The following is a 27,801-nucleotide window of genomic DNA, read 5'->3' as shown; positions in this document are numbered from 1 at the left end:
GGCTCAGTGGGTAGAGCATGCAACTCTTAATCTGACGGTTGTAAGTTTGAGCCCCACATTGGGGATAAAGATAACTTAAAAATAGAATCTTAAAAAAAAAAAACTACAATGTGGGACGCCTGGGTGGCTCAGTCGTTTAAGCCTCTGCCTTCGGTTCAGGTCATGATCCTGGGGTCCTGGGATCGAGCCCCACATCGGGCTCTCTGCTCAGCGGGGAGCCTGCTTCCCCACTCCCTCTGCCTGCTGCTCCAACTGCTTGTGCTCTCTCTCCATCTCTCTAATAAATAAAATCTTTTTAAAAATTAAAAAAAAGGGGTGCCTGGGTGGCTCAGTGGGTTAAGTCGCTGCCTTCGGCTCGGGTCATGATCTCAGGGTCCTGGGATCGAGCCCCACATCAGGCTTTCTGCTCAGCAGGGAGCCTGCTTCCCTCTCTCTCTCTGCCTGCCTCTCTGTCTACTTGTGATCTCTCTGTGTCAAATAAACAAGTAAAATCTTTGAAAAATAAATAAATAAAAATTTTTTGATTAAAAAAATTTTAAAAAACTACAATGAGATATCACCTCGCGACTTTCAGAATGGCTAAAATCAACAACACAGGAAACAACAGGTGTTGGCAAGGACGTGGAGAAAGGGAAGCCTCCTGCACTGTGGGTGGGAATGCAAACTGAGGCAGCCACTGTGGAAGACAGTATGGAGGTGCCTCAAAAAGCTAAAAATAGAATTACTCTACAATCCAGCAATTGCATTACTGAGTATTTACCCTAAAAATACAAAACACTAATTCAAAGGACTACATGCACACCTGTGTTTATTGCAGCATAATTTACAGTAGCCAAACTACAGAAGCTGCCCAAGTGTCCGTTGATGAATGAGTGGATAAAGAAGAGGTGGTATAGATTTACAGTGGAATATTATTCCACCATCAAAAAGAATGAACTCGGGGGGCACCTGGGTGGCTCAGTGGGTTAAAGCCTCTGCCTTCAGCTCAGGTCATGATCCCAGGGTCCTGAGATCGAGCCCCGCATCGGGCTCTCTGCTCAGCGGGGAGCCTGCTTCTCCCTCTCTCTCTCTCTCTCTCTCTCTGCCTGCCTCTCTGCCTACTTGTGATCTCTGTCTGTCAAATAAATAAATAAATAAAATCTTTAAAAAAATGAACTCTTGCCATTTGCAATAACGTGGATGGAGCTAGAGAGTATGATGCTAAGCAAAATAACTCAAAGAAAGACAAATACCATATGATTTCACTCATACATGGAACTTAAGTAAGAAAACAAACAAGCAAAGAGAAAAAAGAGAGTCAAAGCAAGAAACAGCATCTTAATTCTAGGGAACAATCTGATGGTTGCCAGAGGGGGGAGGAGGAGGAGGAGGGGGGTGGGAGGGGGCACAGGTGATGGGGATGAAGGAGGGAACTTGGATGAGCACTGAGTAATGCAGAGAAGTGTTGAATCACTATATTGTACACCTGAGACTAATATTACACTGTATGTTAACTATACTGGAATTAAAATAAGAACTTAAAGTAAAAAAAATATTAAAAATGTTAATCTCATCTTTAAAATGCCTTTACAGCAACAGCTAGACTGGTGCTTGACCAAATATCTGGGTACCACAGTCTAGCCAACTTGACACATGAAACAAACCATCACTGGCCGATAGTGGAAAATAATACTGGGAAGACCGATGGGCACCAAACTAGAGAGAGTTTTGAATTTTCTTAGGTTTTCTCTTTGGAAAACTTCTCTTAGAAAACTGGGAGTTGGTAAAGGTTTCTTAGCAAAGCCATGACAGCAACTGGTGAGTTTGGAACAGCAGCCGGCTGCTGTTTGGAGGGTGGGCTGGAGAGGGCAGAGACTGGAGGGGTGCGGATGGGTAAGGCAATCATGTCGATTTCTTTGAAGAGGTTTGCAGGGACAGGTTGTGTAGGGCTTATAACCTTCCAGTGGTGTGCTCGAGCCAGCTCCTGTGGGCTTAGGAGAGCTGATTGTTAAGTTGCAGGCAATCCAGGAGCTGGCAGGCCTCACAGATGGTAGCTTGAAATCAACCATGTGGCAGTACTGACATCACTGAAATTGGCAAATGCGACCACTCCGGGCTTTTTCCTCCCCAGAGAATCAGTTGTTAAATATTTACCACTACATTACCATCACAGCTTACAGGTAACAGTAAGAAAGGCAGATTTTATTCTAAGTGTTCTATAAAGCCATTAAAGTATTTTAAGCAGATGAGTAAAAAGATCTGATTTTTTTTTTTTTAACTTCTCCGGCAACTTCTTTAAAAAAGAGAATGGACTATAAAGCGGCCAGGTGAGGAGTCTCAAACCCTCTCTGTCCCAAGGAGACCAAAAGGTAGCTGAATAATGGTCCATGTTGACAATGATGGTGGCTTGGCAGTGAAGGTAGAGTGAAGCAAAAACATCTGGAAGATGGCTGAGGTCCTAAGGTTGAACATAACTGGCCCTTGATTCATCACAAGTTGATTATAATTGCTCTGTTAACTCATGTCATTTGCTTAGTGTCTTTTTGTTCTAGTTGTGGGGCGTAGACACAGCATTACAAAATGATTACCTTGACCCATAACTCAAGGTTTTTTGTAGTTTTACTGGAAACTAGCAGAAGGTAAATCAATCATATGATCTCATAACAGAATAAGAAAGTTTATTTCCTGCATGAATATAATCTCTTTTCAATATGTCAGTCTTACAGTAGCAGGAAGAACTTCAAGTCTTATGATTAGACAGATTCTTTCTAAGGGGAAAGGAAGCTTTTAACATCTGTTTGGCAATGGTTCTTCATTGGCGAGGTAAGAAGGAAAAGAAGCCAGGTTTCAACAGTGTCCGGGTAAACATTTTAAAGTAAGACATTCACCAAAGACCCCTGGCCATTTTGTCTCCTGAAACCCCAGGTTGGGAGACTCAGCTTGTCCATTTCATGTTTTATTTTTCATACTCTGATCTGTACTTGACTGTTACTATACCCCAAAGGGAAGGGCTAACCCAGAGGTTCACCCTTCACCTTGACATAGGACTGTATATGATTGAAGCATAGAATGTTGATCTTTCAACAGGGCGCCTGGCTGCCTCAGTTGGTAGAGCCGTGTGATCTTGATCTCAAGGTTGGGAGTTCAAGCCCCACATTGTGTGTAGAGATGACTTAAAAATAAAATCTTTAGGGGTGACTGGGATGCCTTTAGGGGTGCCAGGATGCCTTCCTTTCGGCTCAGGTCATCATCTCAGCGTCCTGGGACGCTGCTCCCTGAGCTCCCTGCTCAGCGGGGAGTCTGCTGCTCCCTCTGCCCCTTCCCGCTTGTACGCTTTCTCTCTCCCTCTCTCAAATAAAATCTAAAAAATAAATAAATAAAATCTTTCAAAAAGAAGAATGTTGATCCTTCGAGCTGGATTAAATGATGAAAGATACAACGATCTTTCATATAAAATGAAGAACTGTGGAACTTTATTAATTTGCCTGGCACTAAAATTATTATAACAACCCAAGGTTCGGTAAGAAAAGGAATGATATAAACAGCAGAAGGCATTATCCTCCCCATTTTTGAAATGAGGACATGGAAGTTCAGAGAAGTTAAGGAACTTGCTTTCCATCACAGAGCTAGTGAGTGGAAGAGATGAGGTTGGTTCAAATCCAGGTGTGTGTTATGGTAAAACCCATGCACATGACCTTGTGCTCCACACAGGCTTTCACAAATTGCTCAGCTAGATGAGAACATAGGACCAGGAAAGTCTCTCTACTCCGCTGCCCGTCATTAATCCAGTTTCAGTCACATATAATAAAATGGAATATCCTCCCAAGACTTCATAAGCTAGGCTTCACTAATTTAAATTAGACACATACATACATGTTGGAATTACTGACATTTTTCTGTATTGTTTATCAGATGCCCTTATGGTGAGGGTTCACAGGAGAGGCTAGAGTCTGACAAGGAAGAGGACGACTGTCCTTTTGTCAGCAACAGGTGGCAGGATGGGGTGTCCTGTGAGGACACAAGCTAGGTAGGTATCAGGTGCAGCATATATTGTCATTTTATGTCTTTGAACCTAGAGGCCAAGGTCAGGGAGTCACTGGGATGCAGGGTCCCGGAGGGCAGAGCACCTGGCTTTTGTCCCTCTTGGTCACTCTTCCTCTCAAGATCTTGGGTTTCTATCTGTAAATAAAGTCACTGGATTGGAATATCTTTTTTAAAGGATTTTTTAATAAAGATTTTATTTTTTTGACAGAGAGAGAGATCACAAGTAGGCAGAGAGGCAGGCAGAGAGCGGGGGTGGTGGGGGAAGCAGGCTCTCTGCCGAGCAGAGAGCCCAATGTGGAGCTCGATCCCAGGACCCTGAGATCATGACCTGAGCTGAAGGCAGAGGCTTAACCCACTGAGCCACCCAGGTGCCCCAAGGATTTTATTTTTAAGTAACCTCTACCCCCAGCACGGGACTCGAGAACACAGAAAGGGGATGGATAGGAGAAGTACAGTATTTAGAAGATCAAATTGGTTGCTGTACTTGATGACTGATTGGCTAGGGCAGTAAGAGTGAGCGAATGAAGGAATCGTGGGTTCCTGGCTTGGGGCAGCAGGTTGAACGATGTTGCCATTTACCGAGCTAAATTCAGAAGAGGGGCGCGTGGGTGGCTCGGTCCATTAAGTGTCTGACTCTTGATCTCAGCTCAGGGATTGATCTCACAAACTTGAGTTCAAGTCCCACATTGTGCTCCAGGCTGGGTGTGGAGCAAGCTGTATTGCTAGCTAGAAATACAGAAGAAAAAATCAAGAGTCTTGTGCTCCACCAACTGAGCCAGTCGGCTGCACCCATTGGACCGGAATATCTTAAGGTCCCTCTCAGATCTGAGTCTGTGGTTGGGGATTCAGGGTTGTCGGGGCCTGGAGTCATGAGACCCAGGACCAGAATGAGAGCAAGAAAGGGCCAGGCTTCATAGAGACAACAAAAATCTATAGTCCACAAGGCCTGACCTTCCCGGTAGTGCATTTCAGTGATTAACATTGAGTTTTCGTGCTACTTCTCTGGTTGCGATGTGTTCATACATTCTACAGAGTTTTATGGATGCTGGAAAGAAGAAAAGCTGAGTAAGACATGGTCCCAGCTACCAGGGATCACAGTCTCCTGAGGGAAAGAACATGAAACAACTAATCAGATGAAACAATAAAATGTGTTATTGCCGAGCCAGATGACTTTGATCGAATCACGTAGCCGGTCCCCCAGCCTCAGTCTCCTCACCTGGACCAGGCATACAAGCAGTCAATAAACATCTAAGTATACAAGAAGCAGTAGCAACATTATTGTGGCTATCCTGTACTCAGATGCCATCACTTCTTGGTCAGATAGAACTATATACACACTGTTGTTGCAAAGAGAGAAGAAATCATGCAAAGTTTGATCCTCATTTTCTGAAAAGAGTCTATACCATATCATATAGGTTTTGACCCAGTTTTTATAATTCATGCACAGCATTATGTCAGAATGCTTTTAAAATTCCAGACCACTCCTGTACTGAGCATTTCAGGCATTTATTCAGCAAACCATTTGCTGAGCAGATCCGGAAGTGAACAAGACCAGTCCTTACAGAGCGCACAGCCCCCTGGGAGAAATAGACATGTGAGTCAGGTCTGGTTACATTACGGTGCGAAAGGGGCCTCCTGCAAAGGGCTGTCCATATTCACTGTCTCCAGTCTTTCTCTTCTCATCTCCCTTGAATCATTTCAGTCAGACTTTCGCCCCCACCATTCAACAGAAACTTCTCTTCCTAAGAGAAGCTGTGAACTCCCTGTCTCTAAATGTAATGGTCGGGACTCAGTTCTCATCTTCCTTGGCCATCAGGAGCTCACCACTTCCTGTGACACACTCACTGCCCAGCACTTGGCTTCGTGGCCAGTCCTCCTCTTTGCCTTGACTTCTAAATGTTGGGGTATCCTTGGGCTCGAGCCCTAAGTGATCTCATCTAGTCTCCTGGGTTTCAATACCATCTCAGTGTTGAGGATTGTCAAATTAGATCCCCAGCCCTAACCCTCTCTCCTGGGCTACAGACTTGCATAGCCAACTTCCCATTGCCATTGAGATGTCAAAGGGGTGTCACACACTTGAACTCCGGATGTCTCCTCCACCCACCCTCCAAAAAACCCCCTACTTCTCCTGTGGTTTTTCCCATTTGGTTAGCAGCACTTCCGTCTACCAGTTGCTCAGGCCAGAAACGTTAGAGTCATTGACCCCCACGACTAGCGTCCCAGTCCAAGCTACCATGCTTTCTTGCCTCACTTCCTCCTCATAATCTCCTAACCAGTCTCCCTCAGTCCTTCTACCCTTTCCTCCAGCCTTCAGTCTTCACACAGCAGCCAGAGTGGTCCTATTAAAACATAAACTAGGCTCCTTCACTCTTCTATTGAGAACCCAGCAGCATCTCCCATTCTCACTCAGTAATTCAAGTCAAAATACAGCGGCCTACCAGCCTTACAGGGTCCAGTCATGCGTGGTCTACTTTCCTGATGCCTTGTCCGGTCACTCTCTCTTTTGCTCATCCCATTCCCACCATACTGGCCTCCCTATTGTCTAACAGCCCAGGCCTGCTTCTGCCCCAGGGCCCTTACAGGTAACAGCACCATTCACTTCCTTCAGATCTTCACTCAAAGGCCATCTTCTTGGTGAGTCTTCAGGGACCACCCTACTAAAAACTTCAGCACCCTCCAGGGACTCCCTGTATCTTGGCCCTGCCTTGATTTTCTTCAGACCAGTCACTGCCTTTTAGTATTTGGTATAAGTATTTATTTCTTTTGCCTGTCCCTTCCCCACAACTAGAATTTCAGCTCTGTGTGGGAACAAGGGCTTTTTGTCTGTTTGGTTCACTGCTGTATCCTCAGGGCCTGGCATATACTAGGTACTCAGTAAACATTTGCATGAATGAAAAGTCTTCAGAGGGGATAATGGAAGGTGACAGAAGTAGAGAAATATTGCTATGGAGTGCAGGGGGTGAACAGTGCTTTCAATGCTAGGAAAATTGTCATTTAGGGCCTTGTGTATCATTCTAAGGATCTTGGATTTCATCCTATAGGTGGTAGAAAGTCTGTGAAGGAGTCAGTGGTCCGTGCTGAAATGTTGGAGATGCATTCTAAATGCACTGGGAAGGACAGGAGTGGGTCACGGAGACCAGTAAGAGACTGTTGCAGTGATCCGTGCTTGAGGTGGTGGTAGCCTGAACCAAGAGAGAAGCAGTTGAGAACACAGAAAGGGGATGGATCAGAGAAGTGCAGTATTTAGAAGATCAAATTGGTTGCTGTACTTGATGACTGATTGGCTAGGGCAGTAAGAGTGAGCGAATGAAGGAATCCCGGGTTCCTGGCTTAGGGCAGCAGGTTGAATGATGATGCCATTTACCAAGCTAAATTCAGAAGAGGGGCGCGTGGGTGGCTCGGTCCATTAAGTGTCTGACTCTTGATCTCGGCTTAGGGATTGATCTCACAGACGTGAGTTCAAGTCCCACATTGTGCTCCAGGCTGGGTGTGGAGCAAGCTGTATTGCTAGCTAGAAATACAGAAGAAAGAATAAATTTTATATGGTCAAGGTGAAAGGGAACACTCAGTTCTAGGTGTGTCAAGTTTTGAGAACCTGTGTGCTCTCTGGGTGGAGATACTTGGTAGCACGTGGATGCTTGATTCTGGGTCTCAGGCTGGGAGGTCAGGGCCAAAGAGAAAGATTTAGAAGTCATCTACCTGTAGATGGTGTTTAAAGCCATGCGATGGTAGAATTTCCTAGAGAAGTTGTATAAATTGAGGAGGGCAAAAAGTCGCTGGTTATCAGTGCCAAACACTGCCCCCAAAAATCCAATAAGAAAAATATCCCCCCCCAAAAAAGCCCATCTACTGGATTTGCCAGGTAGGAGGCCCTGAGTGGATATATTTAATTTATTCAAATATTTCTTAAATATCCACTACCTATTGAGGATACTGAAGATAACAGTTGTGAGCCAAACAGACCAAAAAAAAAAAATGCCCTCTCCCACAAAGCTACAGTTCTAGTTGGGAGGAGTAGACAAATAAGAAAAGAAATAAGTGAATTATACCAAGTCATAAAAGGCTGTGAGTGCTCTGAAAATAAAAGAAATTTTTAAAAATTTTAAAAAAGAAAGTTGGGAATCCAAGGCAGGCCTGGCCAGAGTCAGCAAGCAAAGTAACAGACACAGATCCAGACTGTGATGGGGAGAGAGGAAGTGGAGTCAGCCCGAGTCCAGTCAGGTTCCAGCCTCTTTCAGTAAGTGCAAGCAAAAAGGGAAGCGGGTGTCCACTAACAGATAAGTGGATAAGCACACAGTGGTACATCCACACAATGGAATAGTACTCGGCAATAAACAGGAAGAAACTATTGACGAACACAATAACATGATGAATCTTGGAAGCATCACACCAAGTGAAAGAAGCCAGTCTTGGGGGCACCTGGGTAGCTCAGTTGTTAAGCCTCTGCCTTCGGCTCAGGTCATGGTCCCAGCGTCCTGGGATAGAGCCCCACATTGGGCTCCCTGCTCAATGAGGAGCTTGCTTCTCCCTCTCCCTCTGCCCCTGCTTGTGTTCCCTCTCTCACTATCTCTCTCTCTCTCTCTGTCAAATAAATAAATAAGTCTTAGAAAGAAAAAAAGAAAGAAGCTAGTCTCAGGTGCCCGGCTGGCTCAGTTGGGAGAGTGTGCAACTCTTGATCTCAGGGTCATGAGTTCAAGCCCCCCATGGGGTGTAGAAATTACTTGAATAAATAAAACTTGTAAAAAATATTTTCAGAAGCCAGTCTCAAAAGGTTTTGTGCTGTTGGCTTCCATCTGTATGACATTTTCAAAAGGCAAAACTGTAGGGACAGAGAGAAGACCAGTGGCTGCCCAGGGCTGGGAATGGAGAACACCTGGGCTGCAAAGGGGCAGCTCACGAGAACGGTGGTGGCAGAAGGAGCAGATCTGTGTCCTGATTGTGGTGGTGGTCAGACAAATGAATACATCTGTCAAAACTCCTAGTTCTTGACCCCGAAACCTGTTAATTTTACTGTATATTAATGTGGGAATAAGAGGCTGGACTATATCTGAAGGGCAAAGTCAAGATCAACACAAGAAGTTGTTTTGAAGACGCAAGAGGGACTTGAGTTTATTCATTTGCTAAAGAGGAAAGTCAGGTCTCTTGGGAAGGGTGCCCAGGAGGAGTTCAAAGGTATGAGATCCAGAGCACTGGTTGGAAGAAAAGATGTTTATGTGAAGAAGCAAAAGTGGAGGCCCTGTACAGTCTGTTTTCTCTATGAGCCAGGAGAACAGGTGATGTACCTAGAATTGAGGACCAGATGCAGGGTGCCAGGCGTCAAGGACTGTGGGAAGGTTTGGCACCGCCGCCTTGAGGAACAGCAAGGATGCTTTGAAGACTCGGTTCACAGTACAAAGGCCCAGCAGAGGCTGGCAACCTCGAAGCTTTGGTGGTACCGATCTGCCCCTTTGCAGATTCATCTTCAGTGGCTTGGGGCAGAGAAGGGATGTGTGGGTGTGAAGAGCTGAAGGACAAGGAGCACAAAAACCTGGGCAGGGATTAGAAAAGGAAGCCACTGAAGCCAGCAGGGAACTGTGGCCTGGGGGAGACAGGAGGGGGCAAGTGCCCAGGGCCTTAATGATCTAACAGCGATAGGAACCAGCGTGGGGGGGTGCCGGTGGGTAAGGACACTGTGGTGCCAGGGGTTCAGAAGTTTAGCATTTCAGAGGTGGGCATGGAGGACTAGTAACATTAGGTAAGGGGCTATGTTGCTATTTAGCATACTTTATTTTTTTTTAAGATTTTATTTATTTGAGAGAGGGAACGTGCACAAGGAGGGGGAAGGGCAGAGGGAGAGGAAGAAGCAGGCTCCCTGCTGAGCCGGGAGCCTGATGCGGGGCTCGATTTCAGGACCCGGGGGATCATGACCTGAGCCGAAGGCAGATGCTTAATGACTGAGCCACCCAGGTGCCCCTATTTAGCATACTTTCTATGTAATAGTAATAGCAATGCTAGCTCATACCTACTGACCCCTACCATGTGCCTGCCACGGCTGATTGCTTTACATGCATATCTCATTAATTCTCACAGCAGCCCCAGGACGCAAGTACTGTGAGTAAGGAAACTGAGGCTCAGGAGGGTTAGGTAAGGGCCCAGGGTCCCATGGTGCATACATGAAGCAGCCAGAGCTAAGCTCTGACTTATCTGACTCTAGAGGTTTTGCTTTCCGGACTGTTAGACTACACTGCCTCTCCCACATGCAAGAAGGTGTTGCTGTTGTTGCTGTTTCTTTAAGTAATTGCTACACCCAACCTGGGGCTCGAACTCACGACCCTGAGATTAAGATTCTGACTGAGCCAGCCAGGCGCCCCTCCCACGTGGAAAGTTCTGATTCCACTTCCCTAGAATGCTGTGCTAGTCTCAAGCAGACGTTTCAGAAACAAACCAAAGTATATGGGAGGCTTTGTGTGACCCTGACGCCATTCCTCAAAGCCAGCTCTGAGGGGCTGTCCCCCTCCCCCTGGACAACAGATGTCAGTTTTATATAGAGATGGGCTACTGAAAAGTGCTTTCATCTGATCCCAAAACTGGTTTCTACCAAAGGACAAAAATGTTCCTTTCAGAGCTGGAGCGTGTTGATGATTGGTCAGGATAGTTATGTGAGTCATGATGAAGTCCGTGAAATGGCCGAAGTTGTGGGTGGCCAAAGAGGCGTAAAAGTAAGGGTCACTGAGGTTGAGGTCCAGAAACTGGGTGTGGGATGGGTTGTCTTATAGATGCCCATTCCCTAAGTCGTCGGTGGCTCTGGAAGAGGGGGAGCCACCAGGCGGCGAGGTCTCAGATGAACAGAGAAGACTTTCAGGAGGTCAAGAGATGAGAGCGGCGACAAGGAGTGTGGTCAGGGATGGGAGCCCCAGCCGGGACCTTGGGGCATGACAGGGAAGTAATTGGGGTCTGGGGACAGTAAGAGGGAGCTAGAAGAAGGCTGCCATCACTCTGCTCATCACCCTGTGACATCCGGGATGTGGGAAAATGAGCAGCCCGTGCATGACAGCTTCATGGAAGGGCCATCAGCTAAGACAAGGAGACCAGGGGAGGGACTTAACCTTAACCTTAAAAAAGGTTAAGGGCACAGGAGAACGTTTATCATGTCCAGAGGGCATAGGTGGGGAAGCGACAGTCCTAAATGGGTGCTTCCTTCCGAGCAAAATAAGCCCCCAATTGGGTGATCCCCAAATAGGGTGACACCCCCATTGTCCTGACTTGGCTGTGCATTACTCTTCATTGTGAGCCCATTGAGCAAGGGCCCTGTGGCAGCCATTCTTGGCGGGCATCTCTGCTGGATGCATAGCAACCAGTGCCCAGGCTTGAGACCTGGGCTTCCCCGACTAGAACATTTCTTTCCTGGTGATGCAATCACCACATCCCCGTCTTCTGTATTTCCTGCCAGGCTCAGAGTCCACACCTTCCCCACCATGGAGGAGTAGATGTGCGTTTCTCAGGAGCGGCGGACTGCTTCCGGCAGATAGTCAAAGCCCAGGGGGTCCTGGCGCTCTGGAATGGACTGACGGCCAACTTGCTGAAGGTGAGAGGGACCATCAGTCCCTCGCTTCCCTGCCTCTTCCACTTCTAGCCCTTTCCCCTGCCGCTCCCCTGCAGGCTGCCTGGGGACACTCCCCGCCCCCCTCGCCATCTAGCACTGACAGTCGCACAAGACCCGTGAGCGCAGGCTGGTGGCCACCCCTGAGAGAGAGGGACCCCTGTGCAGTGGTGGGGCACCAGACACCCGATCCCAGAGGAGCTGAGTATTTAGTGTAGCGGCTCCTGACATGAGGGTTCGTGGACCTCTAAGGGGAACATAATCTCCCAGCCTAACATTGTACGCAAAAAACATGTAAGTATAGGCATGTATGCATCTCTCTGGGGGAGGATGCATAGTTTTCATCATATTCCCAAGGAATTTCATGCCCCTCCCCAAAAAAGGTTAAGAACCCTGGGCTAATCTTGCACAAATGTCAGCTTGTCCTCGGCATATTAATCCGGGCCATGCTTCTGCAGTGTATTCCCTTTAACCGCTACTGTTCCTCTTCCCTGACCCAAACCGTGCCAGCCTTCATTCTGCCGTCTTCCCCGATTCCAAAAAGAATGATGTTGTGTTGTTCCCAGCCTTTACCTCAGTTTACCCCAGTCCAGGTTGACTGCAGATATACTGACCTTATTTAAGATTTTAACATGATCTTCATTTCTTTTTAAACAGATAGTTCCGTATTTTGGAGTTATGTTTGGCACCTTTGAGTTCTGCAAGAGGATCTGTCTTTACCAAAATGGTTACATTGTGTCTCCTCTGAGTTATAAATTAACCCCTGGGGTGGATCAGAGTTTGAAGCCCCAGGAATTGCGGGAATTTAAAAAGTTCTTCAAAACCGGACAGCTTAAGTCTAAAAAACCAACTCTCTAAAACTGACCGGAACAAGAAGTGTACTGACCGAAGGCGTGTTACAATCATAAAAACCTCATAACTGTGCGTGCGCAGAGTGACCAGAGGAAACTCCCGTCTACCACTCTTGGAAATGGGAAGATTTCACCACATACCAGCTCCAAGCTCCAAACGCACGTCCTGGTGCCATGGGAAAGCTTCCCAGCACAACCACTGCATGGTGGCACTCCACCAGATAGCTCCACAAAACCCAGCATTAGCAAAACGTGCGATTTACACTCTGTAAACAGGCAACTTACACAACACCAAAGAAAGGCAATGGCCATGATCTCCAAGTGAAACGTCGTTGAAGCGACTGAGCAAATAGCACATCAGGAGCTCAGCCACACAGTCGCAGCTTGCACTGACCCACACTGGCCTCGCGCTGCTCCATTCCACCCAAGTCTTCCCAGCACACTTGTTCTGAAACTCCTAATGTTTGCTGACTTCTGAGTGTGCACACTATAGTGTAAATTATGCCTTATTGGAAACTAAATTAAAGGGGCACCTGGGTGGTGCAGTCAGTTAAGCGACAGCCCTCAGCTCAGGTCATGATCTCAGGGTCCTGGGATGGAGCCCCGCGTAGGAGCAGGGAGCCTGCTTCTCCCTCTCCCTCTGTGTGTGCTCTCCCTCTCTCAAATAAATAAATAAATCTTTTTTTTAAAAAGAAACTAAATTAAAACCTTTAACATTTACAAGTCCTCACTCTCTCACGGTGGAACCATCCTTCTTTAAATCTGAAGATGCTGTAAATTTGAGATGCTTTAAACCTGAAGCATCTCAAGCTTACAAATTTCAGGAATCTTTTTTCAAGGCAGTTGTTACTGTGACCACTTAATTAATGACCCCAAAAGACCTCCTTCCAATTGAAGTCATGTACAGTTGACGTGGCCTGAATTCTCTGCCTTTCTAACTTGCTTTGCAAGCCAACCCTGAAAATAAATTATTTAGTCAACTTAAGTTATTCTCACAAGATGTCCCAGTTGCCTAGAAAAGGATCAAATAGAACATCTGACATGCATATCCAAAAGAGAAATGGAACTGAACAAAAACACTTCAGGCTGATCATCTCTACTCTTTTAAAAAATCGAATTTTGGATTGTTCCACCTTGAGAACTCCTGTCAAATTTACACAACCTCTTTTCAAATAGTGCCTACCTATGCATTAAAACACAGTAATAGTAAATCATTAATTTACACACACACACACACACACACACACACACACACACACACACAGGTTTTCAGGATGCTCCACATATTTTTCCCTGTTAAATTTGTTTTCCAAAGAAAAAGGTTGTTTGGTCATTTGTTACTAAGGTGAGTTCTAGCAAAGGAATAGCAGTTAATACACACAGGAAGGTCTCATCTGCAGCCCAAGCTGTTACAGTGGGGAGGGTGGCAAATTCTTTACCCACCGCTAATAGTCCTGTTTATGAACTCTTCATTTTCCTTGAGGTGAACAATGTTTTTTAAAGTTCTGAAATCTGTAGATATATATATATATATGTATATATATATATATATATATTTTTTTTTTTTTTTAAACTAGATCTAAACTCCTAGCCTCAGGTTACTTACATCATGTTAATATCTCTGTGTATTCTTCCACCCATGTTATGAGATGGCTAGCCACACTCTTGCTACTGTAACACACAGGAATGTTTTCTGAGCTATAGTTTTGGCTTTTTCAATAAAGTTAAGTGAGGAAAAGGAATGCCTCATTTTTCTTTTTTTGTCCTTTTTTTTTAAAGGTTTTATTTATTTATTTGATAGACAGAGATCACGGATAGGCAGAGGCAGGCAGAGAGAGAGAGAAAGGGAAGCAGGCTCCCTGCTGAGCAGAGAGCCCAATGCAGGCTCGATTCCAAGACCCTGGGATCATTACCTGAGCCAAAGGCAGAGGCTTAACCCACTGAGCCACCCAGGCACCCCTCATTTTTCTAATTTTAGGACAGCTCTTAAAACTCTGGGGTTTTGGGGGGTGAAGGGGGCTCCTGGCTGGCTCAGTTGGAAGCGTGTGCAACTCTTAATCTTAGGGTCATGAGTTTGAGGCCCATGTTGGGTGTAGAGATGACATAAATAAATAAATAAATAAATTGCTTTTAAAAAACCTCTAGTCTTGTTCCAAAAATAAACTTCCAGCTTATTTTCATTTTCTCAGGGGGTGTGAAGGGAGCCTTCTTCTTTTCTGCTTTTGTGGCTGACAGTGTACACCAAGCTGGACTAAGTACTTGAGGAGGAGGATTAAGAAGTGTGATGCAGGGACACCTGGGTGGCTCATTGGGTTAAAGCCTCTGCCTTCAGCTCAGGTCTTGATCCCAGGGTCCTGGGATCGAGCCCCACATCAGGCTCTCTCTCTGCTCGGGAGGGAGCCTGCTTCCCTTCCTCTCTCTCTGCCTACTTCTCTGCCTACTTGTGATCTCTGTCTGTCAAATAAATAAATAAAATCTTAAAAAAAAAAAAAAGAAGTGTGATGCAACATTACCCAGGAGAAGCGCAGTCTTAATGACAGAACATCCCTACATATAAGAAATGAGTCTGATTACAAAGCAAATACAAGCAAAGACATTATAATGCAGTAGCAACTGTCTATAACACTAACAAGGGGCTCCCTACCGAATCAGTGATTACAGGGATCATCAAAGGGGCGCCTGGGTGGCTCAGTCGGTTGAGCGTCCAACTCTTGATCTCAGGTCAGGTCTTGATCTCAGGGTCGTGGGTTCAAGCCCCACGCTGGAATCCACAATGGGTGTGGAGCCTACTTAAAATATAAAGAAAAAAAAAGAAAGGAATCATCATAAGCGAAAAGAGCTAGTGATGAGTCTTGAGCTAAGTTTTAAATGAAAAGAAGGGATATGAGTTCCTTGCCCTCGTAGAGCTTATATTCTAGAAGGATGACAGTTAATAAGGTAACCTGCGAGTCAGGTAATTATAAATTGTAATGTTATGAGAGAAACAAACAGGGCAGTTTATCAGAGGATTATGTGGGAGTGAGGGAAATATTTTAAGTCAGGGAGTCAGGGAAAGCTGCTCTGAGAGGTGACATCAGAGATGACACCTGAAAGATGACAATGAGCCAATTGTGCAAAGAGCTGGGGAGAAGAGCATTCCAGCAGAGGGAACAGACCGTGCAAAAGGGCTAAGAGTAGTGGGAAAAGACTGGTAGTGTGGCGCGCGAGGGAGAGTGTGTGTGAGATGAGGCTGCACAGAGGGCCAGATCATATGTGGCTGTCGAGACCATAATAATTAGTTAGATTTGGGGGCACCTGGGTGACTCAGTGGGTTAAGCATCTGCCTTTGGCTCAGGTCATGATCCCGTGGTCCTGGGATAGAGCTCTGCCTTGGACTCTGCTCAGTGGGGAGCCTGCTTCTCCCTCTCCCGCTGCCCCTCTCCCCACCACTCATGCTCCCTCTCATTATCTCTTATGCGCACGCTCTCTCTTTCTCTCTCTCAAATAAGTAAATAAATAAATAAAATCATTTTTGTTTTCCAAAAAAGTTAGACCTTATTCTAAATGCAGTCAGGAGGCATTGAAGGTTTTTTATGTACAAAAGCAATATAATCTGATTTTCACTTTAAAAATATCCCTCTGGTTGCTGTGTGGATAATAGATCAGAAGGAAGAAAGGCTGTGAATGGGAAGACCAGGTAGAAGAGACTTACAAAGTCCAAGTAAGAAATGATGCCTTCAGGGTCCGTGGGTGGCTCAATCGGTTAAGCATCTGCCTTTGGCTCAGGTCACAATCTCAGGGTCCTGAGATCAATTCCTGCACCAGGCTCCCTGCTCAGGGAGGAGCCTGCTTCTCTCTCTGCCTCTGCCCCTCCCCACAATTTGTATTCTCACTTGCTCTGCTCTCTCTCTCTCTCAAATAAATAATCTTAAGGGAAAAAAAAAAAAAACCTGGATGTGAGCAAGACTGTTCCAGAAGCTGAAGTAATAACAAGAGACTAGATATAAGAAGATTGGCCAACAGATGATAAGCACTGTTTTCTCCTCAGTGACCTCACAGCAAACACCAGCCTTCCATACCACAAATGCAAGCCAGGTCAAAAAACCAACAGTGCTTTTTCTGGGTACCTCTTAGACACTCAAATCCTGCTTAAATGGTCTCTGGTCTAGTTACCAGATTACAGGTAGAGTCCTCGCCTGGGACTGAGAACTGGCTTACTGCCCTACTTAAGCAAGGTTGGAGTGATTTGCCCATTAAAACTCAGAATAGGTCAGGCACCTCGGTGGCTCAGTGGGTTAAAGCCTCTGCCTTCAGCTCAGGTCATGATCCCAGGGTCCTGGGATCGGGGCCACATCGGGCTCTCTGCTCAATGGGGAGCCTGCTTCCTCCTCTCTCTCTGCCTGCCTCTCTGCCTACTTGTGATCTGTCAAATAAATAAATAAAAATCTTAAAAAAAAAAAAACTCAGAGTAGGTCAACCTAAGTTAGTATTTTTCTTCATACTATTTTAATCTTTTATTTATTTATTTTTTAAGTGCGCTCTATGCCCATTGTGGGGCTTGAACTCCCAAACCAGAGATCAAGAATCACATGCTCTTCAGACTGAGTCAGCCAGGCGCCTCAGTGTTTATTTAGTATTAATAAAATCTAACGTGTACGGAACACTCACTATGTACCAGACTGTTTATGCATACATTATCTCGTTTAATTGTCCCTAAAAGGCAGGCAGGGACAAGGGGGCCCGCCCCAAAAGGAAACCACCTTTCCAAGGATTTTACACCACCCTGGAAGAAGCCTGCCACCCTTTCCCACGTGATAGGCAGGTGACAAAAACCTGATTGGGTGACAGGTGCATGAGAGTTAATCAGATTAAAACAGCCCATCTGTAAGCCCCCCCACTCCCCCCACACCACACACAAAAAAACCCAGACTTAGAAACTCTGGTGGCAATCCTCTCGGGTCCCCTTCCTCTTCGGGAGCTTTGTACTCTATCACTCAATAAACTTGGCTTTGCTGCCCACCACTCTTCATCTGGTCTACCTCTTCATTCTTCCAAGTGGTGTGAGCAAGAACTGTAGGCACCAAAGGAAACGAAATCCTGGAACACTTGGAATCATAGGTACTATTATCACTACCATTTTACACTGGAAGAAATGACGTTTGGAGGGTTTAAGCAATTTACCCAAGGCCTGACAGCAAGTGGTAGAGCCAGGATTTGAACTCCCACAGTGTGTCTCCAGAGCCCACCCTCTTGACCACTGGGCTAAATTACCTCTCTCTTCCTATTTGGCCCCAGATTCCCAAATTCAGATGCTCAAAGCCATTCAAATTTATAGAGATGCAAAGAATACATGAGAGGCACAGATTGCTTCATAAGAATAAGAATAAGATACACAGAATCTTAGAATTGGAAGGGTACAGAACTCTTCCCCGTCAATGCAGTTATCTCCTCTACAGTGTCCCTAACGAGTGGTCCTTCTGCCTCAGCTCTTAACATCTCCAGCAATGAGAAGTTCCCCCACATCATAAAGCAACCCATTCACCTTTAAGTAGCCCGTATTTTAGAAAGTCTTTTCTTGTTCAGCTGAAGTCTACCTTCGTGATACCAGCAGGTGCTGACTATTCACATAGAATGTCTAATTGTATTCTGGCAATCCTTCAATTATGAACACAGTTGTTTGTTTGTTTTTTTAGTTTATTTAAGTATTTAAGTAATCTCTACACCCAACTTGGGGCTCAAACTCACGATGCCAAGATCAAGAGTTGCATGCTTCTCCCACTGAGCCAGCCTTGTGCCCCACGAACACAGTTACGATGTCCCTCCTTGACCCAAAGCTCTTTCCCAGTATCTCTCATTCAAATATTCAGCCATTTCTCATACAACACGATTTACAGGCACTTCAACTTTCCTCATGCCTCCTTTGAATATGTTCTAGTTTGTTGATGTCCTGTGAAACACGGCATCCAGAAGTGAGCATAAATCTCTCTGGGCTGACCAGCAGAGGCCTTGATCTGCTCACCACCATCCTCTTGGCCCAACTCAAGACTCATCAGCAATTTCTGGCATTGCCAACTCACGGACAAGGAAGACCCCCAGTTATTTATCATACACGCTACCATTAAGCTCTAAAGCCTCATCCTTAACTGTCCTGCAATAAATAAAACATTAGAACCCTTTATTGTGGTCCATCCCATTTTATAAGCCTGGGTTTATTCTAGACTTTAGCCCTTCTGACTCAGTTCCTAGAGGTTTGTGATAGTCTTTGGTCTTTGTCCTTGGAAGTCCAGCCTTCCTGTCATCTACATATGTACTTTTAAAATCTGAGCTCTTCAGAGAATAATGTGTAAGGACACTTACATTTACCTCTCCTTTTGTAGTTTCTTATTTGAATTTTTCTAAATTGTACAGGTTTGAATTTTATCTTTGGAATCTCTTGCCCTCTTCAGCTATCTTTCTCTTTTGGTATTTGGCCAGGCCATCTATTTATCTTTTCTACAATCTTTTTGAAGTCTACCCTCTCCCCCCCCGCCCCCCCCCACACTAGTTAACCTCTCTGGCCATGCCCAGCATTCTACTTAACAGACCCACACAGCATGGTCAGTTTCCCCAAGATTCTTGTCACTTTCACTTTGCTAACCAGATCTTCCTTATTTATTGTCAGGATTAAGCCCAGTTTAGCAATTGACCTCGCTGATCCTTTAGTCTTCTGAGAACTGTAATTATCACCAAGAGAGTTATGAATGTATCCAATGTGTTGCTATCAGAATAATGAGACTTACAGCAAGGATTCAGATGGTCTATGCTTCTGATCACCATCTCTAGCCTATGTGACTGTGTTATGAAGTATTATTCACAGCTGTTATCTAACCAGGCAGTTCCTTGTATACTTCCATGACCACAATCACTTTCATTTCTCCCTTTCATTTTCACTGAACGCTTGTCCCCCTCCAGTCAAAGAATAACTGATTATACCTTCTTGGTATATTGTTACTACCCTGCTGTCCTCCATGGTATCTCCCGGAACCAGGTTTCCCCTTCCTTTTCCAGACAGAAGTCCTACTCTACCAAGTTTGCATGACACCCATAAAATTGAGTTTTCTTGCTTGTATTAACATTTTACATTCACTTTATTACCTATATTCTGGGTGTGTTGGTACATAGATAACTGAGGCCCAAGTATCATTTCTGACCTTCTTCCTAGTTTTTTCTTGAGAATTACTAGGCCCTACCTTAGCTTTAGTCCCTCTTTCTTAATTATATCTGCAGTCTAAAAAGCTTCAGAAACATAATAGTTACTAACACAGAGCCCCCACTAATGCTTCACTGGAGGAATTCGCTTTCAATGAATTGACCAGCCATATATCACCACCAACATCATCATTATTATCATTAATATTAATCTCTATTTTTCCTGGACTCTTGCTCCTGGTTTCTTCTTCTTTTTTTTTCTCCTTTTTAATTTTTTTTTAACTTTCAGATATAAAAATTTTGCATACACACACAAAGTATAAAGAATTCCTAGGGGTGCCTGGGTGGCTCAGTCAGTTAAGAGGCTGCCTTTAGTCATGATCCTGGAGTCCTGGGATCGAGCCCCACAGTGGGCTCCCTGCTCAGCTGGGAGTATGCTTCTCCCTCTGCCTCTGCTGCTCCCTCTCTCTCTGTCAAATAAAACCTTTTTTTTTTTTAAAGGAATTTCTAGATTTCCTTCACTCAGCTTCTCCAAATGTTAACATCTTACACAACCGTTGTAACTAAGACCAGTATTGGTGGACTACCAGTAACTAATCTACAGATACTCAAATTTCAGCAATAGTACCATCAATGTCCTTTTTCTGGTCCAGGATCCAATCCAGGATCATACGTTGTATTAAGATGTCATTCTCGGATGCCTGAGTGGCTCAGTTGGTTAGGCTGCTACCTTCCGCTCAGGTCGTGATCCTGGGGTCCTGGGATTGAGTCCTGCATCGGGCTCCTTGCTTAGCTGGGAGCCTGCTTCCTCCTTTCTCTCTGCCTGCCTCTCTCCCTGCTTGTGTGTACTCTCTCTCTCCGACAAATAAATAAAAATCTTAAAAAAAAAAAAGATGTCATTTTCCTTAGTCTCCTTTAATTTGTGACAGTTCCTCAGTCCTTCTTTGTCTTTTATGACCTTGACACTTTTGAAAACATCTGTCTGACTCCTTGAAACATACCTGCTCATAAACAACTAAGAAAGCTCCCGCCCATGGTGGATTTAGCAAAATAGCAAAAGCATGGCATGAAGTTGCTTTGAAATGACCATCTTGTATTTCACCTTTAATAAAACTACACTTAGGCACCCAAAGACTGAGAAGGGACAAATTCTATGTAATTATTTGAGCATCTTTTTCCAGTGAGATAGAAATCTGACACAACAGTACATGTGAAAGTGCTTGAGACAGCAAAAGATTTTTGGAATAGAAAGTAGTAGGGACATCATGCTCAAAGGGAGTAGCAGATGTGGCCAGTGAAAGACAGATAAAGGGGTACCTAAGTGATAGGCAAGGGGTATCATAGAGTAATTAACACTTCAATAAAAATGCATTAACCAGAATGTCAAAAGTTCAAACTGCAAAGGTTTTCAATTCTACTTTGAAATGCATTCTACAAACCACCTCCGTCTAAATAAAATGCTCTGCAGATTTTTATTTTTGTTGTTAATTCTCTCACCAGCAAAGGCAAGGGGAGGGACTATCACTTTCGGAGAATATACATCACTGAAACTCTCCAGCAAAGTCATTTCTGTATCCAGCTGCATCACCGTTATATTCAACTAATGAGAAATGGAGCAGCTTCCCATGAACATCAGGTAAGGGTTTTACCCAGGATCAACAAAGCTGGATTCCAAACTGCTCTTCTCTGAACCATCTCCGTGTGTGCTCATCACTTCAGACTGCTGGAGTTCCTAGGAAGACTTCCAAATTGCAAAGTATAACTAAATGAAGGACCTCACGAACCCTAGAATTGGGCCCTTCAATAGTTAGATCTGCAGAAGGTGGGAGAGGGCAAGAAAGGAAGGTGAAGGATGCGCCTCCTGTCTGTGTCTTCACTGTGCTGGGCAACCTCAGGTTGGGCGGCAGTTGCAACTTGCAATGGTATCATTTTTATAAATATTATTGTTACTACTTAGACATATGATATGGGATTATACTCTCTGCTTCTGTTCCGAACCTAAGAGAGTACACTCGAGCCATCAAGTAGGTGTTTAAGGACTTGTCTGGCAAATGCTTACCCACCGCAGGGATTAAGGGGCTCAGTAAGCACTTGTCCATTGACACAAAGCCTGTCAATCAAATTCTATTGATTCCTCTAAAAGCTCTGGAGTTCAGGAATCTACTCAGTCCAAGAGCACTTTACTTTCCGTCCAAGGAGCTAAATGCCAACCTAGTTCACATAGCCTCTTAACCTTCCCAGTACAACCTCTTTATTTGACTTCTGGCTAAAATAATATCCCCACCCCCAGCAGAGTCCTTTGGACTCTCCTCTGCCAACTCCGGGGAAGATCTTTGTTAAATCGTTTTTGCAAACCAAGAGTCTGAGGCACGCTGATAGTGCCCCAACCCTGCTATTCCCCCCAGTTTCCCCTGGTTTCCCCAGGGCAGCTCCAGAGCAGTGCCAGGTCTGGGGTGAAAAGAATGAGGCTCCCGCCCTAGCACAAAACTTAAGGGGCACCAAAGAGCTCAGTAGTCACAACAAATGATTTTTAGTGCACCATTTTTGAAAAGTCAAAAGTAAGGCCAAAATCCATGAAGAACAAATTATCACCATTTAAAATAAAGACAGAATCGCAACCCGCACTTGCAGGACCCTGCCTCACATGCCTCACCCTAATCCCAACCCTGGGGCTCCATTTCAATTTTATTTACAGAAACCGGCGACCGGCCGTCGTTTGCCCACAGTATTTTTTTTTTTTAACATTGCATTAACTTATTATTTTAGTTACCGAGATTTTTTTTTTTTTTTTTTGCGTCCCCTTCAATACTGCAGAGGTTTCTATGCAGGCACACCCGTGACCTCACCCGCCCTCCCCACTCGAAGGCCCCTCCCAGAGTCCAGCGGCCGAAGCCCAGGTATAGCCCGGGGCCGCTAGGTCCTCAGTCCTGGGCAGGTGCCTGGGGCGAGCCGCACCGCGCGGGAGGGCGGCCCCGGGGCCCGACTCCGCGGCTCCGCCCCCCGCGTGCCGAGCCACTCAGCCACCCCGCGGGCCCGCGCGCCGGGGCTCGGTGCCCGCCCAGGCCCGCCCCCGACGCCGGCCGCCGGGGCGCCGGCTCGCCCTATATAAATCGGCCATTTGTTTCGCTCCGCCCCAGAGTCCCGGAGTCCCAGCCGGTTCCTACCGCGGTCCCGCAGTCGCCCGTCTCATTCCTTTCAACATGACAGATGCTGCTGTGTCCTTCGCCAAGGACTTCCTGGCGGGTGGAGTGGCCGCGGCCATCTCCAAGACGGCGGTAGCGCCCATCGAGCGGGTCAAGCTGCTGCTGCAGGTACCTCCGGGGATTTGGGGGGGGGGGGGTCGAACCAGGAAGTGGGGGAGGGGGCGCGCAGAAAGCCTGGCCCCGGGGCCGGAGGGGAGGGGGTTAATTCTTCAGTCCCGTCGGGGGAAGCGGCCCCATACGGGCAGGGGTGGCCGCAGAGGCAGACCAAAGGGCCAGCTCGGGGGAGGTGCTTTGGTGACCTGAAGTTCTGGAGCTAGGAAGGGGTCGGGGCGGAGGGAGGCGAGGCGGGCCTGGGCCTTGGCATCCCGGGGGGTGGGGGGGTAGCGGCGAGCTCGGAGTGGGCAGCCTAGCAGCGGCCACCTCCCGGGGGCCTGGAGGTCAAGGGCGAAGCCTGGAAGCCGGCACTGGAGGGAGGGACACCTGGCCGTGCCGAAGGCCTCAAGGTCGCGGCAAGGAGATAACATAACAGCACGGCGGAGGCCATGCGGCACGTCGGGGGGCCGCGCCGCCGGCGGACGCGCTCTCACCTCGCTGGGCCGGAAGCCGGCGCCGGGAAGCGCGTGTGCCCGCTGCGGCCGCCCCCGCGCAGCCGCCGCCGCGTCCCGGCCGCCTCGCGGCGCACTCCCCCGCTCCGGCCCTAGAGGGCGCCCCCGGACAGGCGCAGGACTGGGGGCCTGTGGGTCACCTCTGGGAGAGGAGCAGGGGCGGAATGGAACCCCGAGGCGGAGGCCACGGTCACTGAGGTGACCGCGCCCTAGGCGGGACAGGCCCAGATGCCTCTGAACCTGGGTCTGAGGTAATGACCTTTCTCCCAGGTCTAAAGGTCACGGGTCCGACCCAGGGTGCCCCCCCACCCAAAGGGGTGGAGGCTTCCTGCCTTCTAAGGTTGCAGAGCACTCCTTCCACGGGGACTGGCCTCCAAGGGTCGGGAGGGTCCATCCTGTATGATCTAGAAGACTGGCTGTGGGGAGTAGTTAATCTGAAAGCCCAGCTAGTGATACGGAGGATAACATTTCTGTCTTCCTTCTCCGTGGTTGTAACTCTCCCTGTCGGCCCTCCTCTTGTCTATCAGGTGCAGCATGCCAGCAAGCAAATCACTGCGGATAAGCAATACAAGGGCATTATAGACTGCGTGGTTCGTATCCCCAAGGAGCAGGGAGTCCTGTCCTTCTGGCGTGGTAACCTGGCCAATGTCATCAGATACTTCCCCACCCAGGCTCTCAACTTTGCCTTCAAAGATAAATACAAGCAGATCTTCCTGGGTGGCGTGGACAAAAGAACCCAGTTTTGGCGCTACTTTGCCGGGAATCTGGCATCGGGTGGTGCAGCTGGGGCCACATCCTTGTGCTTTGTATATCCTCTTGATTTTGCCCGTACCCGCCTAGCAGCCGATGTGGGCAAAGCCGGAGCTGAAAGGGAATTCAAAGGCCTCGGTGACTGCCTGGTTAAGATCTACAAATCTGATGGCATTAGGGGCCTGTACCAAGGCTTCAATGTGTCTGTGCAGGGTATTATCATCTACCGAGCCGCCTACTTCGGTATCTATGACACCGCCAAGGGTAAGTTTGCTCTCTCTACTTTGAAGCTGTGTTCCTTTCATCAGAAAGGTGGTTAATGCCAGCCGGATTTTCCAGAGCCAGAGATTTACTGTAATTGCTAGAGGAAGCCGTGGTCATCCAGGGCAAACTCTGCGCAGGGATGAGATTTGGGGGGGGGAGGGGGAGTCGGGGGTGTAGGAAACAACAGACCCCTAAAACTCTGCTTTCTAGTAAAAGCGTCTCTTCCCTGTTCTCAGGAATGCTTCCAGATCCCAAGAATACTCACATCTTCATCAGCTGGATGATCGCACAGTCTGTCACAGCGGTTGCCGGGTTGACTTCCTATCCATTTGACACTGTTCGCCGCCGAATGATGATGCAGTCTGGGCGCAAAGGGAGTAAGTTCCGTTGGAGCAAATGATAAAAAGACGCGCGCAAGCTGGGGACAAGCTGGGGCCACAAGCTAGCCGTGCCTGGCTTTAAAAATGAAGTCTGTTCCTGATGGTGGGATGGGGTTGATGGTGTCTGCCTTTGAGCGGGCCCTTTGGATGCCTGTGAATGAGGGTGCTTAAATGGTGTTAGAGCTTAAGGCCAAGGGGTTGTCTACATAGCCCTGTTCTCTACTCACGGCATCAGTAGTTCAGTATCCCCCAGGCGAATGTGTCAATGTCGAGTTTCCTGGAACTGCCATTGGCACTCTTGGAGGCGGGGCTCTGGTTTGGTCCGTAAGTCTGGGAAGGACTCTCATCAGCCTTTGGTCACCTACTCCGTGTCTTTATTCTTTGCAGCTGACATCATGTACACAGGCACAGTGGATTGCTGGAGGAAGATCGCGCGCGATGAAGGCGCCAAAGCGTTTTTCAAGGGGGCGTGGTCCAATGTTCTCCGCGGCATGGGTGGTGCTTTCGTGCTCGTCTTGTATGATGAAATCAAGAAGTTCACATAAGTTATTTCCAAGCCTTCTCCCCCTCCCCCCCGCCCCGGAACAGGCATGTTGTATGATAGAACATATCCTAAGCATTCTTGACAGACTGTTGGCTGTCTCTTTATCGATGGCAACTTTCACTGGTTAAACGGGAAGCAATAATACCTGAGCAGTTTTCTCTTAAAGCCATTTCCACGATGATGGGACTCAATTATATTTTTTATTTCAGTCACTCCTGATAAATTTGAAGAAATAAAAAATATCTGAAATACGTTTTTGTCCTTGACTTGATTTGCGTACGTGGTGAGGGCTACATTCGAGTAGATGTTTGTTACATGTCCTTTAAACACTGCAGTAGCTCCTGAGAGGGAAAGCTTTCTTTCCAAACCAGTCTCTAGCCCTTCACTTCTCAGACAATACCTTGGTCCTATGACCCAATGATATTCCCAATATAACAGCAGAATTCAGGCCCAGTGTATCCAGAACCACAGGTCTGTTGACTGGGGACTGGGGATGGTCCTAACTGAATGAGCTTTCTCCTAAAAGGACCATGTACCCACCTTTCCTGGTCCTGTGCTTACTAATCAAGAAATATAAACAATTGTGCACTTTAAAATGGTAATTGTATGAATCTCATCTAATATAAACAGGAGAAACCCTTCAAATGCAAAGTAGTAAGTGAATATTCACCCAGTTGCCTTCTGTCCTCCATCTTGACCCAGCCCAAGCCGTTTTATCTAATCCCATTCAAAGCAGGATTAGGGCTGGCCCGGATACACGGGGCTGAGATGGCAGTGCGGGTCACAATTCTGGGAGGGAGTAGAACAACTGCCACCTCAACACTGATTTCAAAAAAAAGGAAATGTGGCATCTGCTGCCTTCTGTCAAACATGCTAATAATAAGCCAGGTCCTTGGAGGACACTTGTTTCTTTTGGATAAGCCCTTAAGCAGGATCCAAATGAGAAATGGTTAAGGGGTGCCTGGGTAGCTCAGTCATTTAAGTGTCTGCCTTCAGCTTGGGTCATGTCATGATCCTGGAGTCCAGGGATAAAGGCCCACATCCAGCTCCCTGCTCAACGGGGAGTCTGCTGCTCCCTCTGCCCTTCCCCCTGCACCCCTGCTCATGCTCACTCGCGTGCTCTCTCTCAAATGAATAAAATCTTTAAAAAAAAAAAAATTGTTTCTGTAGCTCCTGGCTAGGCCTCAGAAATTCAGTGGATTTTGCCTGCAACCCAAGATTTGCATGAAGAATAAAGTGCCATGGCTGTCATATGGCAACCCTGAAAGTAGAAAGTGATGGGTGACCCATGCACGTGGGCAAAACCCATTCCTGAGCAACAGCACACGCCCCGGCAAGGTGAAGTGCAGCTCACGGCCAGGGACTGCATGGGGAGGTGTAGTGCCTGGTGGACCTTAGAGGTGCTTGTGGCATGCCCCCTGGCCAAGCACCAGGATCTCAGCATGGCTTGGTTCAGAATACTCCACAATGTATACCTCTATCAAAGCCTCAAGTCGTACATCTGAAATCTACACCATTTTTATATGTTAAAGATACCTCAAAGTTCTTTTGGGTTTTGTTTTGTTTTTGTAAAAAGAGTGAGTTTATTAGAGCACACAAGCAGGGGGAGAACACAGAGGGAGAGGCAGAAGCACACTTTGCTGCCGAGTAGGGAGCCCAATGCCGGACTCGATCCCAGAACCCCGAGATCATGACCTGAGCTGAAGGCAGATGTTTAAATGACTGAGCCGTCCAGGTGCCCCAATATCTCAAAGTTTTTGGAGAGCTGAAAACTCTGTTTTCATATATCCATATGAAAAATTCATATATTTCATAATTCATATATTCATACATATATTCAGAGAAGCCAGTCTCGTGCTGTTTGGTTGGGCAGTTAGGGAAGTTACTTGATTGCCCAAAGCCTTGGTTTTTTTCACCTATAAAATGAGGATAATAATGCCTGCCTCAGAAGGTTGTTGCAGGGGCACCTGGCTGGCTCAGTTGATCGAGCATGTGACTCTTGATCTCTGAGCTCTGAGTTCAAGCCTAACCTTGGGTGCAGAGAGCTTACAGATGTGCGTGCATACATACACACACTAAATTAAAAAACTAAAGAGAGAGAAGTACTTCAATTTGGATCCTGGCTCTTGTTTACTTAGCTGTATGACCTTGGGCAAGTCCCTTAGTCTCCCAAGTCTCAGTCTCCTCATTCATAAAATGGGCATATAACAGCGCTAACCCTATCTCCTAGGGGTGTTGTGAGTGAGGATCAAGTAACATAAAGCATCAGAACGAGCATGACATCTGGCATCTAGGAAGTAAGCACTCCAATGTGAATTTTTCATAATTACACTCCATTTTGTTCAATGCAGATTTGCCTAAGCAGAGCACTATTAAGAATGAAATCAGCCGGGGCGCCTGGGTGGCTCAGTGGGTAAAGCCTCTGCCTTCAGCTC

At 46.7% G+C, this 27,801-nt stretch overlaps 2 protein-coding genes across 2 annotated transcripts in view; both read left to right on the top strand.

Moving 5' to 3' along the window:
- SLC25A43 (solute carrier family 25 member 43) overlaps nucleotides 1-14,191 on the top strand; it is a 42,469-nt gene extending 28,278 nt beyond the window's left edge. The window contains exons 4-5 of the mRNA XM_045068251.1: nucleotides 11,453-11,587; nucleotides 12,260-14,191. Of these exons, the coding sequence (XP_044924186.1) occupies nucleotides 11,453-11,587; nucleotides 12,260-12,460 (336 nt within the window). The 3' untranslated portion in view covers nucleotides 12,461-14,191. The remainder of the gene's footprint in view (nucleotides 1-11,452; nucleotides 11,588-12,259) is intronic.
- Nucleotides 14,192-22,717: 8,526 nt separating this feature from the next.
- Nucleotides 22,718-25,617, top strand: SLC25A5 (solute carrier family 25 member 5). Its single transcript, XM_045068292.1, has 4 exons — nucleotides 22,718-22,931; nucleotides 23,956-24,442; nucleotides 24,679-24,819; nucleotides 25,210-25,617. The coding sequence occupies exons 1-4, from the start codon at nucleotides 22,821-22,823 to the stop codon at nucleotides 25,365-25,367; spliced, it is 897 nt and encodes a 298-aa protein (XP_044924227.1). The 5' UTR covers nucleotides 22,718-22,820; the 3' UTR covers nucleotides 25,368-25,617.
- Nucleotides 25,618-27,801: the final 2,184 nt, after the last annotated feature.

This window comes from Mustela putorius, unplaced genomic scaffold (assembly GCF_011764305.1).
Source record: "Mustela putorius furo isolate JIRA1106 unplaced genomic scaffold, ASM1176430v1.1 tig00003901_pilon_pilon_pilon, whole genome shotgun sequence".
Classification (NCBI taxonomy): domain Eukaryota; kingdom Metazoa; phylum Chordata; class Mammalia; order Carnivora; family Mustelidae; genus Mustela; species Mustela putorius.
Note: the sequence above shows the minus strand (reverse complement) of the source record. Positions and strands in the feature narration are given on the sequence as shown.